The sequence below is a fragment of the Vulpes vulpes genome, chromosome 4 (assembly GCF_048418805.1).
Source record: "Vulpes vulpes isolate BD-2025 chromosome 4, VulVul3, whole genome shotgun sequence".
NCBI lineage: Eukaryota > Metazoa > Chordata > Mammalia > Carnivora > Canidae > Vulpes > Vulpes vulpes.
The window spans coordinates 94938526-94956132 of NC_132783.1; the positions used below are offsets into that span (position 1 = coordinate 94938526).

The following is a 17607-nucleotide window of genomic DNA, read 5'->3' on the forward strand; positions in this document are numbered from 1 at the left end:
GGGTATCGCTCTTACTTAGAGTCATGAAAAAAAGGGGGACTGTACTAGATTTAAATAAATTTAAGAAATGTAACAACCAGATATAATATGTAGTCCTAGAACGAATAAGCCAAATGTAAAGTTACAGGACAAATAAGGAAATTCGAATACAAATTTGTTATTAGATAATCTAAACTGATCTTAAGATGCAGTAAAGTTACAAAAAAGAAAAGAAAAAAAAAGATAAAGTAAATTCATTTCTGAAGGAAAATATTCTATTTTTAAGAGGTGCATATTATTTAGGGATAGAAAATAAAATGACTCTAATTTACTTTAAAGTAACAGAGCTTTAATAAATTGAATTCAGGGATGCCTGGCTGGCTCAGCTGGAAGTGCATGCAAATCCTGATCTCGGGTCATGAGTTTGAGCCCCAAGTCGGATATAGAGATTACTAAATAAAAATTCAAAAAACAAGAGTAAAAAAAAAAAAAAAAAAAAAAAAAAAAAAATCAAAAAACAACTGAATTAAAAAATAAAGCAAATAAGGATAACACTTGTTTAAAAAATTACAATCCGGGATCCCTGGGTGGCGGAGCGGTTTAGCGCCTGCCTTTGGCCTACGGTGCGATCCTGGAGACCCGGGATCGAATCCCACGCCAGGCTCCCTATATGGAGCCTGCTTCTTCCTCTGCCTATGTCTCTGCCTCTCTCTCTCTCTCTCTCTGTGACTATCATGAATAAATAAATAAAATTAAAAAATATATATTTGCTCTTTCCTCATTAAAAAAAAATTACAATCCTGGGGTACCAGGTGGCACAGTCAGTTGAGCCTCTGACTCTTGGTTTTGTTCAGGTGGTGATCTGAGGGTCATGAGATCAAGTCCCGTATGGGGCTATGTGCTCAGAATGGAGTCTCTTCAGATTCTCGCTCCCTCTCTTGCTCTGCCCCTCCCCTCTATGCTCTTTCTCAAATAAATCCTTAAAAAAATTAAAAAATATGCTACCATATTTTATATTCTATGATTTTAATAAATATTTTATCATAATAGTATTCCTAAATCACTACTCTTTGAAAGCAAAGGGAGAAAAAAAGTTATACATGCACATATTACACACAGTGCATAGACTCATTAATACATTTCCTGCATATTCTAAGTATTGTGCCAGAAGCTGGAGATAAAAAAAAATGGAAAAAGTAAAATACCAGTTAAGGTAAATATTGTCCCATACAGACAAAACATGATATTGAAGATAAAACTCCAATATCCTAAAAGTATTGATGAAAAGACTGTTGAAATGTTGAAACATACCTTGTGCACCTGTTCCTGTACCTTCTTTTGTTTTTTCTTAGGAGCAAATATCTGATCATATTCTTCTGTATATTCCAGAAGCCACTTGCTTGGCTTCCTAAGGCGTTTCTTCTCTGACCGCACAGCTAAAAGAGAAACAACTTCATATTAACCAAAAAGTTAGAGGAAAGCCTACTGCTTTCATGCAATTATCTCTACACTATCAAAGGTAGAGAGACGAGAAATTCTCAAAAAAACTCTGCTTAAGCTCCAAGTGGCTAAAAGCAATTTGCTATGATTTATCATATGCAAAAGTGAAGAGACTTTTGTTGCTCTTATACACAGCCCATATGAAGTTATGGGAAAAATTTTTGAAAAAAGATAAAATTGAAACTAACTATAGTGTCCCACAGTGACAGAAACAGCTAACATTAAAATATAGTCTAAATCAAGCATATTCATCAAATATATCATAAATTATTTTAATAACATCTCCCTGGAATAACATGTGTTTAGAATACCAGACAGATATTCAGATAGAATATTTACCTAATCAGTACTACCATACCATGTGAATTTCAAAAGCACTTTACACACACTTAATGCCATGGCTGAGATGTGAGTTTCACATTAGAAAACTAAGGACTCAAAAAAAAAAAAAAAAAAAAAAGAAAAGAAAGAAAGAAAAGAAAACTAAGGACTCTTTCTCAACAGAATCACTAAAAATTATAATTATTTATACCATTACCTCAATAACATAAAAAGTATATGGCATGTATGCCAAAGACAGAAAGTAAGATAAAAATAAAGAGCTTGGGGTACCTTTTAAGCAAAAAAATTATGTTTTTATTTTTTAAAAGATTTCATTTATTTATTCATAAGAGACACAGAAAGAATGAGAGGAAGAGACACAGGCAGAGGGAAAAGCAGGCTCCATGCAGGGAGCCCGACGTGGGACTCCATCCTGGGTCTCCAGGATCACATCCTGGGCTGAAGGCGGTGCTAAACCACTGAGCCACCTGGGCTGCCCATTTACCATGTTTTATTGTCAAATTCTCAAAGTACATTTTTCTTTGAATTAATGGTAAAATAAATACTATAAATTCCAAATAAAAATTTCTCCCAGTTTGACAAGCTATAATCATTTTATAAGGTCTTTGGGAGCAAAAGCTAATACACACAGAATGTAGGACATAGTGTACTTGAGAAGCAAGAAGTATTTCATGACACAATGACCTTCGAGGAAACTACTTATGCCTCAGTTGAATGAGGAACACTGGTGTTCTCTCAATCAAAAAAATGCAAAAGTTGAGACCAAAAGGAAAAAATAAAATCATGGGAACAGTAAGTTTGGCAAAGGATTTTACTCCTTCGATAGCACATATGGAAACACAGCATAAAACTGTATTAGGATTAGATTTGAAAACCAATTTTCTGGGACGGGACGCCTGGGTGGCTCAGCGGTTGAGCATCTGCCTTCAGCTCAGGGCGTGATCCCACAGTTCTAGGATCCAGTACTGCATCAGGCTCCCTATTGAGGAGCCCTCGGCCTTCTCCCTCTGCCTGTGTCTCTGCCTCTCTCCCTCTCCCTCTCTTTGTGTCTCTCATGAATAAATAAAATCTTTAAAAAGGGTGGGGAGGAGCCTGGGGAGCATCTGCCTTCAGCTCAGGGCATGACCCCAGGTCCAGGGATGGAGTTGCGTATCAGGCTAGGGAGCAAGGAGCCTGCTTCTCCCTCTGCCTGTGTCTCTGCCTCTCTCTCTCTCTCTCTCTCTGTGTGTGTGTGTGACTATCATTAAAAAATAAAAAATAAAAAATAAAAAAATAAAAAAAATTGCAAAGCACTGACGAGAGTGAAGAACTACAAACCAAAAACTAACAAAGTAATAACCTAGAGAAATAAATACAGCACTGAAATGGATTTTGTCCTGAGGGCTTTTTTTGTGATCCCGTTAATAAAGTATAAAGAGCAAAAGTTTAAAAGAGAATAAACTAGGGGGGCAGCCCAGGTGGCTCAGTGGTTTAGCGCCGCCTTCGGCCCAGGATGTGATCCTGGGGCCCCGGGATCGAGTCCCACGTCAGGCTCCCTGCATGGAGCCTGCTTCTCCCTCTGCCTGTGTCTCTGCCTCTCTCTCTTTCATGAATAAATAAATAAAATATTTTTTAAAAAGAGAGAGAATAAACTATGGCCCCAAAGGACTCTATTCCCAGAGTTACAATGAAGCAAAAGTACACCATGCCCAAACTTCCAAAAGATCACAAGGAAGGGTGCTTTGGCACAAAGCAGAAGGGAAGCAGGAAGGTGAATAAATCCTTGAGAAGCTGTGACTGGTCCTCCTGTGGATTTGCAGCTCCCATAAGAAAATCAATCAATGTAATTAATACATCATGTTAAAAGACATATATATAAAAAGGAATGATCATCTCGACAAAGAAAAACCATCTAACACATGAGGTATATAAGGGAACTTTCTTAAACTGAAAGGCCATCTTTCAAAGTCATAGCTAACATCACAGTTAATGGTGAAAGACTGGATGCTTGCTTTCTCCCTAAGATCAGGAATAAGACAAGAGAATGCCTGTTCATTCTACTTATGCTTAACACTGCACTGGAAGCTTTAGCCAGGGCAATTGGGCAAGGAAAAAGTAAATAAAGGACACCCAGATCAGAAAGGATGAAGTAAAACTATCTCTATTAGTTGATGAAATGATCATGTATATAGAAAATCCTAAGGAATTCAGAATAAAACAATTAGAACCCAAAAAAAGATGTTCAGGGAAGATGCAACATGCAAAAAACAATGTACAAATATCAACTGTATTGTTGTATACTTGCAGTAAGCAACCTAAGAATAAAATTAAGAAAACCATTTATAACAGCATCAAAAAAGAATAAAATTTTTAAACAATAAAATACTTAGGAATAAATTGAACAAGAGAAGCACAGGATTTATACACAGAAAACTATAAAATATCATTGAAATAAATGAAACACAACTAAATTAATAGAAAGCCATCCTTTGTGTATAGCTTAGAAAAACCTAATATTGTTAACAATGGCCAACACTGCCCAAACTGACATACAGATCCCATATAATCCTTATCAAAACCCCAGCTGGCTTTTTTGCAGAAGTTAACACTGATCCTAAAATTAAAATGGAAATGTGAAAGATCCAGAAAACCCAAACAATCTTGGAAAAAAAGTTGGAGGACTCACACTTTCCAATTTCAAAACTATAATTAGTTACTATAAAAATAGGGTAATTAACACTTTGTGGTACTGACATAAAGACAAGGCACATAAATCAAAAGAAAGGAGTTGGGGGCCCAGAAATAAATCATCACATTTATGGTCAAATGATTTTCAGCTAAGATGCCAAGACCATTGGGGCACCTGAGTGGCTCAAACGGTTGACATCTGCCTTTGGCTCGAGTGGTGATTCTGGAGTCCTGGGATTGGGTCTGGCATCAGGATCGTCTCTGCCTATGTCTCTGTCTATCTCTCTGTGTGTCTCTCTCATGAATAAATAAATAAAATCTTGAAAGAAAAAAAAAGATGCCAAGACCATTCAATGGGAAAAGAATATTCTTTTTAATATAAATGGTGCTGAGAAAACTGGATTAGGCAATAGTTACTCAGACATGACACCAAAAGCACAAGCAACCATGGAAAACACAAGCATACTTTATCAAAATGAAAAACATCTGTGCTTCAAAATAATCAAGAATGTAAATGGTAAACCCACTAAATGGGAGAAAATATTTGTGAATCATATACAATACATCTATACCATGTAAAGAATTCTTACAATTCCACCAATAAAAAATGAATTTATTATAAAAAAAAAAAGAATTCTTACAATTCAATAATAATAAAAAAAACAGCTCAATTAAAATCCAGCAAAGGATCTGGACAGACGTTTCTCCAAAAGATTTATATGAGACCACTAAATACATGAAGAGGTACTCAATATCAATAGCCATTAGGGAAATGCAAACCAAATCACAATAATGAAATACCACTTGACACTGACTAGGACAGTTATTTCAAATAGGTGTGAGTAAAGTGGTAGAAACTAGAACCATCAATATATTGCTAATGTGAACTTAAAATCACAAAACACTTTGGCACAACATTTTGACAGTTCTTCAAAAGTTTTATGTATATAGTTACCAAATGACTCAGCAATTCAGCTAAATATATCAACAGTAGAAGTGAAAACATATCTACCACAAAACACTGCAACCAAATGTTCAATTAATATCATTACTCATAAAAGCCAAAAAGTAGAAACAACTCAAATATCTATCAGTTGATTAAAGAATAAATAAAATATGGTTTGTTCATAAAATGTAGTATTATTTGGCATTAAAAAACATGAAACAGGGGTGCCTGGTTGTGATCTCAGGGTCCTGGGTTGGAGCCCTGCATAGGGCTCTGAGCACAGCTGTAAGGCTCCTGGGAGTTGCTCTCACTCTGCCCCTCCTGCTTATGCACATGTGTGCTCTCCCTCACTCTCTCTCTAAAAATAAATAAATCTTAAAAAAAAAAAAAAAAAAAGTCACGAAGAGTGGTAACAGCAATATGGCAGAATTGGAAGACCCTATACTATTTCCCTCACAGAGACACCAAAGTAACAATAGATTCATCAAAATACCCTTTTGAGTACTCTAGAAATCAGTTATAAAGTTGCAGTACCCCTAGGCAAGTTCAAAGACAAGGCCTATAGCATTGAAATGGGTTAAAAAAAAGAGCCAATTTACTTTATTGAGATTGCCACTCCCAACCCAAGCACTGATTGAGCTCCCCTGATGGAGTTGGGGGTGGGGAGCTTGTGTCCAACATACCACCTTTTCAAAGGGTTGCCCGACATAAGTCTGCCTAATACAACTGGGACCACTGACAGAACCCACACAGTTTGGATTCCTGAGGCCTGCTGAAAACAAGACAAAGAATGCCCAGCATGCTGAGTAACCAGATGGCTTGCGATAAGGGAGTCAAAGGCCAGCATAGAGTGGTGAGATCAGGAGAAGGTACTAAACTTATGCTTCTCTGTACAACAACAACAAAAAAAAACAGTTCAAGAGTGGAACCAGCATTCGGCAATCTGGATTTCTAGAGAACTGCCCAAGAGACAAGAGACTACTATCTATCTTGCCTGCTTTTGAGAGCAAATGGGGAGCCAGTACTCTTTGCATACCTGGGAGCCACTGAGAATGAAGAATGGGAAAGATTGTTACAGTAATACAAGTAAACCTTCAGTACAAACAAACCTTCAGTACAAAGCAAAACACTAGAGGGAGATTTCGAACCCTTGAAAAGAAATGGACAGACTGGGATCCCTGGGTGGCGCAGCGGTTTGGCACCTGCCTTTGGCCCAGGGCGCGATCCTGGAGACCCGGGATCGAATCCCACATCGGGCTCCCGGTGCATGGAGCCTGCTTCTCCCTCCGCCTGTGGCTCTGCCTCTCTCTCTCTCTCTCTCTCTGTGACTATCATAAATAAAAAATAAATAAATAAATAAAATAAAATAATTAATTAAAAAAAAAAAAAAAAAGAAAGAAATGGACAGACTTCCCTGATTAGGATAAACCTAGAGAAGTCCACCCTCCAAAAAAAGGATCTGGAGGTTCCCAGAAAATCTCTAACTGAGGTGATTTGTGAAAGCTTATCCATGTCTGAAGCCAATCCCTAAAGACCAAAAGTGGTTGTTATTCAAATGAATACAACTCAGGGGATAAAAAAAAATCACCAAGTATACATAGAAACGAGGAACCTTGGCCCTAATCAAAGGGTCAAAATAGGGAACCTGGTTGGCTCAGTGGTTGAGCATCTGCCTTTGACTAAGGTCGAGATCCTGCAGATGTGATCCTGCAGTTCGGGTTCCCCACAGGGAGCCTGCTTTTCCCTCTGCCTATGTCTCTGCCTCTCTATTTCTCTCATGAATAAATAAATAAAATCTTCAAAAAGAAAAAAAAAGGTCAAAAGAAATCTCCAGGGGCACATGGTTGGCCCGGTTGGTTAAGCAAGCAGACAAGTTTCGATTTCAGCTCAGGTTGTGATCTCAAGTACAGAGTCTGCTTGTCCCTCTTCCTCCCCCACCCCTCATGCTCACTCTCTCAAATAAATGAATAAAATCTTTGAGATAAAACAAAACAAACAAAATCTCCAGGAACCAATCACACAAAGTAACAGAGTTCTATGAATTATCAGAGAAAAAAATTCAGAATAAGTCTTAATGCTCAATGATCTGCAAAAGAACACAGAAAACTAAAAGGAATCAAGAAAATGGTAACATGAACAAATAAGAGTATCAACCAAGAGTGACCATCAAAAAAAAAAAAAAAGAAAAGAAAACAAAAGAAAAACAGTAGCTCTGGAGCTAAAGACTAGGACTGAACTGAAAATTTCACTATTAGATTCAAGAGCAGACTTAAGCACGGGACAGAATTAGCAAACATAAAGACAAGACATTTGAAATTATCAAACCAGAGAAGGAAAAGAAAGAATAAGAAAACTAAAACATACAGGATTTATGAATACAAGCAAGTGGACCAATACACACATTACAGAAGTTCCAAAAGAGGGACACTTGGGTGGCTCAGTTGGTTAAGCATCTGCCTTTGGCTTGGATCATGACCTGGAATTAAGCCCAGCATTGGACTCCCTGCTCAGTGGGGAGTCTGCTTCTCCTTCTGCTCCTTACCCTGTTTGTGCTCTCTCTCTTTCTCTCACTCTCTCTCAAATAAAAAAAATCGTGAAGAAGAGGACAACGAAGTTGTTCCAAAAGGAGAAAAGAGAATTGGGCAAAGAGCTTATTTCAATGAAAAAGGGCCAAAAACATCTAAATCCAAGGAGGGAAATGAACATCCAAACTCAGAAACTCACTCAAGATCTACAACCAAGATGAATCCAAGAGGCCCACCAAGACACAAACCATCAAATGACAAAGAGAATCTTGAAAGCAGCAAGAAAAGCAACTAGTCAGGCACCTGGGTGGCTGTGTAGGTTAAATGTCCAACTCTTGATTTCAGCTCAGGTCATGATCTCAGGATTTTAAGATCAAGCCCTGCATCTGTCACCATGCTGGGCACAGAGCCTGCTTAACCCCCCCCCCCCCCCCCCCCCCGCTCTCGGCACCCGAACTGGCACTCCCTATACAAGAAAACAAAAAACCCACATATACTTGGAAGATAACAATTACAAATATATGAGCATACAGCATCAGAGCACCCAAATGCATGAAGCAGACACTGACAGAATTGACAGGAGAAATAGTCAAACGATAATAAATAGGGTATAATATCTGGCTTTCAATAATGGATATAATAACCACACAGAAGATCAATACAAAAATCAGAATCTGAACATCGTGATTTACCAAATAAACCTAACAGACATACACAGAATACTCACTGTACCTTACAATAGCAAAATACACATTCATCTTAAGCACACATGAACGGTTTTCCAGGATAAATCACAATAGACCACCAATCAAGTCTTACAAATTTAAGAAGACTGAAATACCATGTATCTTTTCCAATCACAATGGGCTGGAACTATAGCATTTGAAAGTCTGCTATAAACAAATTCACAAATATATGGAAATCAACACACTCTTGAACAACCAATGTGTTGTGTGTTGAAGGAAGTCCCCAGAAAACTTAGAAAAAGTATTAGACAAATATGAAAACATAATATACCTAAATTTATGGGGTCCAGTAAAGGAAATACTGAGAGAAGTCTGTATCAGGAAGCAACTACATTAAGAAAAAAGATCTCAAATCAATAACCTAATTTTTACACTTCAAGCAGTAAGAAAATGAATAAACCCAAAGTTAGCAGAAAGAAGGAAATAATATTAGAGCAGAAATAAACAAAATAGAAAATTAAAAGCAAAATTAAAAATATCAAGAAGGCTAAGCACTGATTTTTTTTAATGATCAATAAAATTGGAAAGTCTTCAGCTACGTTGACTAAGGAAAAAAGACACAAATACTAAAACCAGAAATTAAAGAAGACTTATTTCAACTGTTACCACAGAAGCAAAAAAATTATGAGAGGCTACTATAAACAACTGCCTGCCAACAAACTGGATAACTTAGAAGAAATGGATAAATTCCTAGAACTCTACCAAGCATCTAAAAAGAATTAATGCCTGGATCTCTGGGTGGTTCAGTGGTTTAGCACCTGCCTTTGGCCCAGGGCATGATCCTGGAGTCCTGGGATCTAGTCCCTTGTCAGGTTCCCTGCATGGAGCCTGCTTCTCCCTCCGCCTGTGTCCCTGCCCCCGCCCCCAACCCCAGCCCCCCCGCCCTGTGTCTCTCATGAATAAATAAATAAAATCTTAAAAAAAAATTTTTTTAAAGAATTAATGCCAAACCTTGTCAAGCTCTTCCAAAAAACTGAGAGAACATTTCCAAACTCATTTTATGAGGTGAGCATTATTCTCAAATCAAAGACAGACAAATATACTTAAAAACAAAAGTAAATCAGTATATCTTATGAACACTGCTACAAAAATCCTCCACAAATATTAGCAAACTGAATTCAACAGCAGCACACTAAAATGATTACACATCATGACCAAGCGGGATTCACCCCTGGGATGGAAAGATAATTGAACATATAAATAATAAATGTAATACATATGTTGCCAAAATGAAGAAAATCACATGACTGTCTCCACTGATACAGAAAGGGCTTGACAAAATTCAACACTTTTTTTTTTTTTAAGATTTTGTTTATTTATTTGAGAGAGCGAGTGAGAGAGAGTAGGCACCCAGGAGTAGGGTACAGAGGCAAAGACAGAGGGAGAAGCAGAATCCCCACTGAGCAGGGAGCCTGACATGGGGTTTGATCCCAGGACCCTGGGATAATGACCTGAGCTGAAGGCAGATGCTTATTAACTGAACCACCCACCTGCCCCTCAACACTTTTTTAAAAGATTTATTTATTTGTGAAAAAAATAGAGAACACACCCACACGAGTGGGGAGAGGGGCAAGGGTAGAGAATCTTCAAGCAGACTTAAGCTCCATCTTACAACCCATGAGGATCATGACCTGAGCCAAAACCACAAATTAGACATTTAACTCACTGAGCCATTCAGGTGTCTCTCAACACCTGATTTTTTGTTGAAGTAAGCTTTAAACATGCAGCTTGGGGATCCCTGGGTGGCTCAGCAGTTTGGCGCCTGCCTTTGGCCCAGGGCGCAATCCTGGAGTCCTGGGATGGAGTCCCACACCGGGCTCCCGGCATGGAGCCTGCTTCTCCTTCCTCCTGTGTCCCTGCCTCTCTCTTTCTTTCTATCTATCATGAAGAAAGGAAGGAAGGAAGGAAGGAAGGAAGGAAGGAAGGAAGGAAGGAAGGAAGGAAGGAAGGAAGGAAGGAATCTTTAAAAAAAAAAACATACAGCTTGAACTCATAACCTTGAGAACAAAAGTCATATGTTCTACCTACTAAGACAGCCAGGCACCTCACCCGACACTTCTTCCTGAGCAAAACACTCAGCAAACTAGGAATAGAAGGAAATTATCAAGACATATAGAGGCCATATATGAAAATACCATAACATGATATTCTACAGTAGAAACTGAAATCTTTATCTCTAAGATCAGAAGACTAGGATGCCCGTTCTTCCCACTTCTATTTAACACAACACTGGAAGTCCAAACCAGATGAAGTAGGCAAGAATTAGAAACAAAAAGCATCCAAACTGGTAAGAAAAAAGTAAACTGGTCTGTGTTCACAGTTGACATGATCTTATATGTAGAAAACCTTAAAGCTTACACATACACGAAAAGGTAAGAATAAACAATTCCATAAAGCTGCAGTATACAAAAAAATCAACACTCAAAAATTAGTTGCATTTCTATACACTTATAAGGAGCAAATTCAAAAAGAAAACTAAGAAAACAATCCCATTTACTATAGCATAAAAAAGAATAAAATACTTAGAGGAGTAAATGTAACCAAGGATATGAAAGAATTATGCATTGACAATTACAAACACTGTTGAAATTAAAGACAAGTACGTAGAAAGATAGCCCACATTCACGAATTAGAAGATTTAACATTATCAAAATGTTCATATTCCCAAGAGCAATCTTCAGATTCACTGTGATTCCTACCAAAATCCCAATACCATTTTTTACAGAAACAGGAAAAAAAAATTCTAAAATTCACATGGAATATTAATGGACTCCAAAGAGCCAAAAATAATCTTAGGAAAGAATATATCCTTTCTTCGAAACATATTAAAAAGGTACATTCCAATATGATATTGCCATAACAACAGACACACAGGTCAATGGAACATAATGGAGAATAGAAATAAACCCTCAGTGCATGGTCAAATGATCTTTGACCAGTATGCTAAAACTACACAATGGGGAAAGTACGGTCTCATCAATAAATGGTGCTAGGAAAAGTGGATATCCATATGCAAAAGAAAGATATCAGAATTAACTCCAAATGGATCAAAACTTTAAATCTAAGATCTGAAACTACAAAACTCCAGAAGAAAACAATGGAGATTTGATTCATGACTAGAATGAGCAATGGTTTCTTTAATAGGATACCAAAAGTACAGATAACAAAAGCAAAAAATAGACAAATTGAACTGCATCAAACTTAAACTCTTCTGCACAGCAAAGGAAACAATACAGTAAAAAGACAACCTTCAAAATAAAACAACCTGCAAACCATATATTAAATAAAGGGAAATAAAGAAGGAAGGAAGGAAAGGAGGAAGGGAGGGAGGAAGAAATCCTACAACTCAGTAATAAAACAACCCAATTAAAAAATGGGCAAAGAGGGATCCCTGGGTGGTGCAGCGGTTTGGCGCCTGCCTTTGGCCCAGGGCGCGATCCTGGAGACCTGGGATCGAATCCCACGTCGGGCTCCCGGTGCATGAAGCCTGCTTCTCCCTCTGCCTGGGTCTCTGCCTCTGCCTCTCTCTCTCTCTCTCTCTCTCTCTCTCTCTCTCTCTCTGTGACTATCATTAAAAAAAAAAAAAAAAAAAAGGCCTGCAGCAACATTTCTTCAAGGAAGATGTATAAATCGCCAATAAGCATATGAAAAGATGCTCAACATCACTAATCATCAGGGGAAGGAAATGTAAATCAAAACCACAATGAGACATAACCTTACACCTATTGGATGGCCACTTAAATCAATAGCAAGTGCTGGTGAGGATATGAGGAAATTGGAACACTAAGTGCACTGATGGTAGGATTTTAAAATGGTGCAGCCACTAAGGAAAACAGTATAGAGTTTCCTCAAAATACTAAAATTAGAATTATATGATCCATTCCAATTCTGGCATACATCTAAAATAACTGAGAGAAAAAAAATAATGAAAGAACTGAGAATGTGATCTCAAAGAGGTATTTATTTGCACACCCATGTTCAATGTAGGCTTATTCCTAATCGTCAAGATACAGAAGCAACTTAAATGTCCAATCTTAAATGTCCACTGATAGATGAATAAAAAAAAATTATAGTATGAAAATTGAGCCTCAAGAAAGACAGAAATCATGTCATATGCTAGAACATGGATGAACCTTATAATAATAAGTATATAATAATAATTCAATCTCAAAAGACAAATAGTACATGATTCCATTTACAGAAGGTATCTAAAGTTACCCAACTCATAAAAACAGAAAGAGAATAGCGGTTGCCAGGGGCTGGGGCAAGAAGTAAACAGAATTTTTGTTCAGTGAGTACAGTTTCAGACATGCAAGATAAAAAAGTTCTAGGGATCTGCTGTACACAAAATGCATACAGTAATACTATAATATATAGTTTAAACTTGTTTAGAAGGTAACTTTATGTATTTTTTACAATAAAAATAAAGCATTGCTTCAAGCTAATTAAAAGAACAAACATCAAAGTACCACATATTGTATGATTCCATTAACATGAAATGTATAAAACAGGCAAATCTACAGATTGGGGAGAAATGAAGGGAGATAAATAAAGAGTACTATGTTTCTTTCTGGAGTGATGCAAATATTCCGAAACTGATTGTGTTGACGACTGTACAAGTCTTTGAGTATACTAAAATCCACTGGAAGTATAAACTTTAAAATGATGCGTTATTTCATGGTATGTATTATATCTCAATAACGCTGTTAGAAAAAATCTATGGTAAACAACTTTGAGAATCTTATGTTTAACGATAATCGGTTTTATTCTCAATAACTATACTGTATACTATTTATATCTTGAAAGACTTCTGCTGTTTTACTTCTGCAGCTGAAGTAAGATAACGTGAAACTTCAATTTTTTGTTTTGCTCAAACCTCATTACAGAAGGGAAGTTAAAACATCTGAAGCCCTTTGAATAAGTACTACAGAACACCTTCTATTTCCCTAAAGCAAATGTCCCTTTTATCTACACAATTGGTGGACCTTCCTTAAATTGTGATAAAGGAAGCCTAACATTCAATAAAATCTATTCACTTGTAAACTAATAACTAAAATTTTCAGCTCAGGGCCTCTCAATTACCTACAATGCCAGGTTAAGTCCCAAAAAATTCAAAGATTAAAAAGGTAGTGGGTTCCGTGGTGGCTCACTCAGCTAAGATAATGACTAGATTTTGGCTCAGGTCATCATCTCAGGATTTTGAGATCAAGCCCCATACCAGGCTCCACACTGAATGTGGAGCCTGATTAAAGATTCTCTCTCTCTCTCTCCTTCTGCATCCCCCTGGCCACCCCCACCCCTCCAAAAAAAGGCAGGAAATGATGAACAGTAACAAAATGTTCTTGAAACTTACTAAAAGCAAAAGGGACAAAAAAAGAGAGAGCTTCTGGTAAAACAATTTCTGAAGGCATATGGAAAACTAGTCCTCAAAATTCAGACCCTGTATATAAAGTCCTTCCTTCACTTCAAGTGATAATTCTTTCCTCGCAATTTATACGTAGTGCTTCCATCAAAATTTCAGACGGGTAACATTATCACCACTTCTATAATCCTAATCATAGTCAGGAGTCCTTACCTGGTTCAGGGAGCTCAGGTTGGGGTGTCAAACTGGGAATTCCCGGCTCTTTTTCCATCTCTTCAATGCTGGCACTGGATTTATCACAAACATTCAACCGTGGTCCAATTGAATCTAAGCAGCTGGTATGATTTGGATCAGCCAGTGTATCTTCTATTATGTTTATTGAAGTAGGGGGTCTATGCTCTGGGAACTCATCCCCCTTCTTTACAGGGTCAGATGGAAGCAAAACCCCAAAGGCACCCTCAGAGTTTTCTTTCTCCCTAAATCTGTTAGTGCGCTTACGAGGTTTAGTGCGCCTTTGGTTTAAACGCTGCCACCGCTTTTTAGGCACCGCTTGATTTACACCATTGGGTTCATCATTCTCACTGTTCATTTCATTATCCAACTCTGGGCCTTTTCTGTTTTCAAAAGAGGGGCCTTTCTCTGGAATTTTATCAGGGTCAGGCTGGTTGACTTTGTTATCAAAATGAACACTGGAAAAATGGGCACTGTCTTCACTTGTTAAATGGCCCATTAACTGAAGGGGTTCTTCTTTACCAGAGTCTTCTAGCCCACCTCTTGAGGAACCATTCTCTGAATCTCCACTTGCTCTGTCTCCCTGCAGGGCAGCCTCAAGAGTCACAGCTGGAAGTCGGCTGAGTTTTCTTTTGCGCTCTGTCTTTAAGGCTTTACGGTTCAATGTGTTCCTTCCCATCTGGGCTGCAAAACTATCTCGCAATTTAGATGATGGTTTTGAACGCCCACAGTTGCGCCTAGTAACACAGTCTGAATGACTTTTACTAGAAGCAGGAACATCTCTTCTGTCAGACACAAAGCCAGGTACAGGTACAGATAATTCTCCAGACAGTGCAGAGTCACCCCCACTAGGACTAGGACGGACTGATTTCTGAGTGCCATCTCCATTTTTTTCTGAACTGTGAGTGGAGCTTCCTGAAACCAAGACCTTAGATGCACCTACAGGACTACTCGAAGTACAGTCTCCAAGACCAGGACTCCGATACGAGACCAAATTTTGAGCAGTCATTAACCGTTGCTCCTTGGTCTTACTATCATGCATATCTTTCAACATCATTAGCAATGTACTGAATTTATAGTCTGGTTCAATAGGTATATGATTCTGACCAGAGGCAGAAGAAAAAAGTAATGGTTTTGACGGCTTTGATGTTCCCGAGTCACTCACATCTTCACTTAAGGATCTATAAGAGAGTTCCTTCAACTCTGACAGAACATGTTTCACCACTGCTGTTTCTATGTCATTTGAATCCCTGGTTTTCTCATGCATGTTGCTCAGTAGTTTTAGCCCATCCACTTTCCCACTTTTGGATATGCTGGCCAAAGGAGAGCCTTTGGTATCAGAAGAGCAGCATTTCAAACTGCAGTCCTCATTTGTAACTGGAGGTTCCACTACAACGGGATTTTCTTTATGTTTGCACTTTATACTTCGGATCTTGGGCTGTTTGCTTTTTGCATGTAACAGAGCTTGATTTGTAGCCCCACCTTTTATTAGTGAGTTCTCACTGGAAATGCTTGATGGTGTGTTGAATTTTGGAGAGAAACTATCATTTCTAAAATCTGACTGGGGTTTGCGAACAACAGCAGATACTTTAAGATCAGAGAGATTAACCTGAGATGTTTCAGTTCCAGGCTCTGCTGTCTTAGCACAATCCATTAAGTGGTCTGTATGTGAGTTAGTAATGAGGGACTTCTGCTTTGCTTTTACCTTAGTGTTTGTGGCAGGATACCTAGTATACTTTACCTTTTCATTTTTCTGAACAGATAACATGTTCTCTGTTCTATCAAAAGCATCTGTAATTTCAAGGACACTGTTATCAGACTCTGAACTGTGATCTATGGGATCCAGATCACTGCTTCCATCATCAGAGGTGGTACAGATACTAATGGAATCACTTCGCTTTTCTTCATCACCTGCTCCAATATAACAGAGCTGTACTTTTGAACTACACATCAAACCTCGTTGGAGTTTCTTCTTTTCCTCAGAATGTTTAGAGATCAAGGCACCCTCAGACAAGCCCAGTAAAGAGTCACAATTTGAAGTCTCAAATTCCTTCTTTGCTGTGTTTTTTCCACAAGAAGAAAATAGGAAACTTCCTGGGGCAGTGTTGGACCCTGTGAGGCTGTTTGCTATCCTGGAAAGTTCATTAGAGGCCTGCTTATCAGATACATCCCCAGAAATAAAGCTTAGGCCAAGGTTCTCTGGAATCTTTCCCCTTCGTTCTTCCTTATGTGCTTCAAATTGCATGTGGCCCTTTTTCATACTAGTCCTTTTTGGATTATCAGAACTCTTTCTGGCTCGAGACTTAGCACAAGGCTTTTCCTTTTCATCTGCAGAATGTTCAGAGTCAAAAGCCAGAGATTTCAAGCAGCCATTAAGTAATAGGTCATGTTCTGATTCAGGATCATTTGTACAATCCTCAAATGGCATATCCTCCTCACTGTCCAACTTGATTGAACTGCTGACACATCTTCGGTTCTTCGACCCTTTGGGAACATCATACTGTTCAGCAAGACCAACACTGGCTTCCCATTTACTCAAAATTTTCTGAGGAACCTTAAATTTAAAGGAGAAAAAGATTATCACTTATCAAAAAAATACAGAAGGGAAGAGGGAGGTTATCAGTAAATTTTCATACAAGAAGCTTTTCTAAGCCTTGTAAACTTCTTCAAGGTACTTTTAAGGTACTAGCCAAGTGCTTAGCACCCACTGATCACCTAGAGCCTAATCAATGGGGGATTCCTCAAATCTACTTCTACTCCTAAGATCTATCATTAGAGGAAAGATTAATCCCATACATCCTCTGCTCTCCCTTCTTTAGAAGGACAAAAGAGTGGATCACAACTAGGACTCCATTACTAATCAACATTACATTACCAAAAAAAAGAATAATCACAGCCTTCCTATTTACCCCTCCACATTTTAAATAAGGATTTCTTTTCTTCCTGAAGAATGAAGACCAAGCACTTGGCTCAGTTGTATAAGAGAAAGCAAAAGGCTAAAGAAGATGAACAGAGCAAAATGAGGACAGCAAAATAAGGTGAGATCTATCCCAGGACCCTAAATTTGAACCTCTGGTTATCCCTAAGCCTCTTTATTTCTGGTGATGTATCTGATTGTTCTATACATGTTACATAAAATCTAGATTATAACCAAGCAGTCTCTGGGCTTAGTCACATTGTTCAGAAACAGTAAAATACCTTGGCTATTACATATACACCTTTCTTGATTCCTCACAGATAGAGACACTATGCTCTGTGAAATATAACTATTTTTTCTAACTATTATTTCCCTCCTTGGCTTCATACAAT

General features: G+C 38.0%; 1 protein-coding gene across 15 annotated transcripts in view; it reads right to left on the reverse strand.

Annotated features, from left to right (window-relative positions):
* NSD1 (nuclear receptor binding SET domain protein 1) overlaps nt 1–17607 on the reverse strand; it is a 153559-nt gene that overhangs the window by 54279 nt on the left and 81673 nt on the right. For all 15 annotated transcript variants that reach the window (XM_072756524.1, XM_072756519.1, XM_072756517.1 and 12 more), the window contains 2 exons: nt 14281–16852; nt 1291–1415 (listed from right to left, as the gene is read on the reverse strand). In XM_072756524.1, coding sequence (XP_072612625.1) covers nt 1291–1415; nt 14281–16852 — 2697 coding nt within the window. The remainder of the gene's footprint in view (nt 1–1290; nt 1416–14280; nt 16853–17607) is intronic.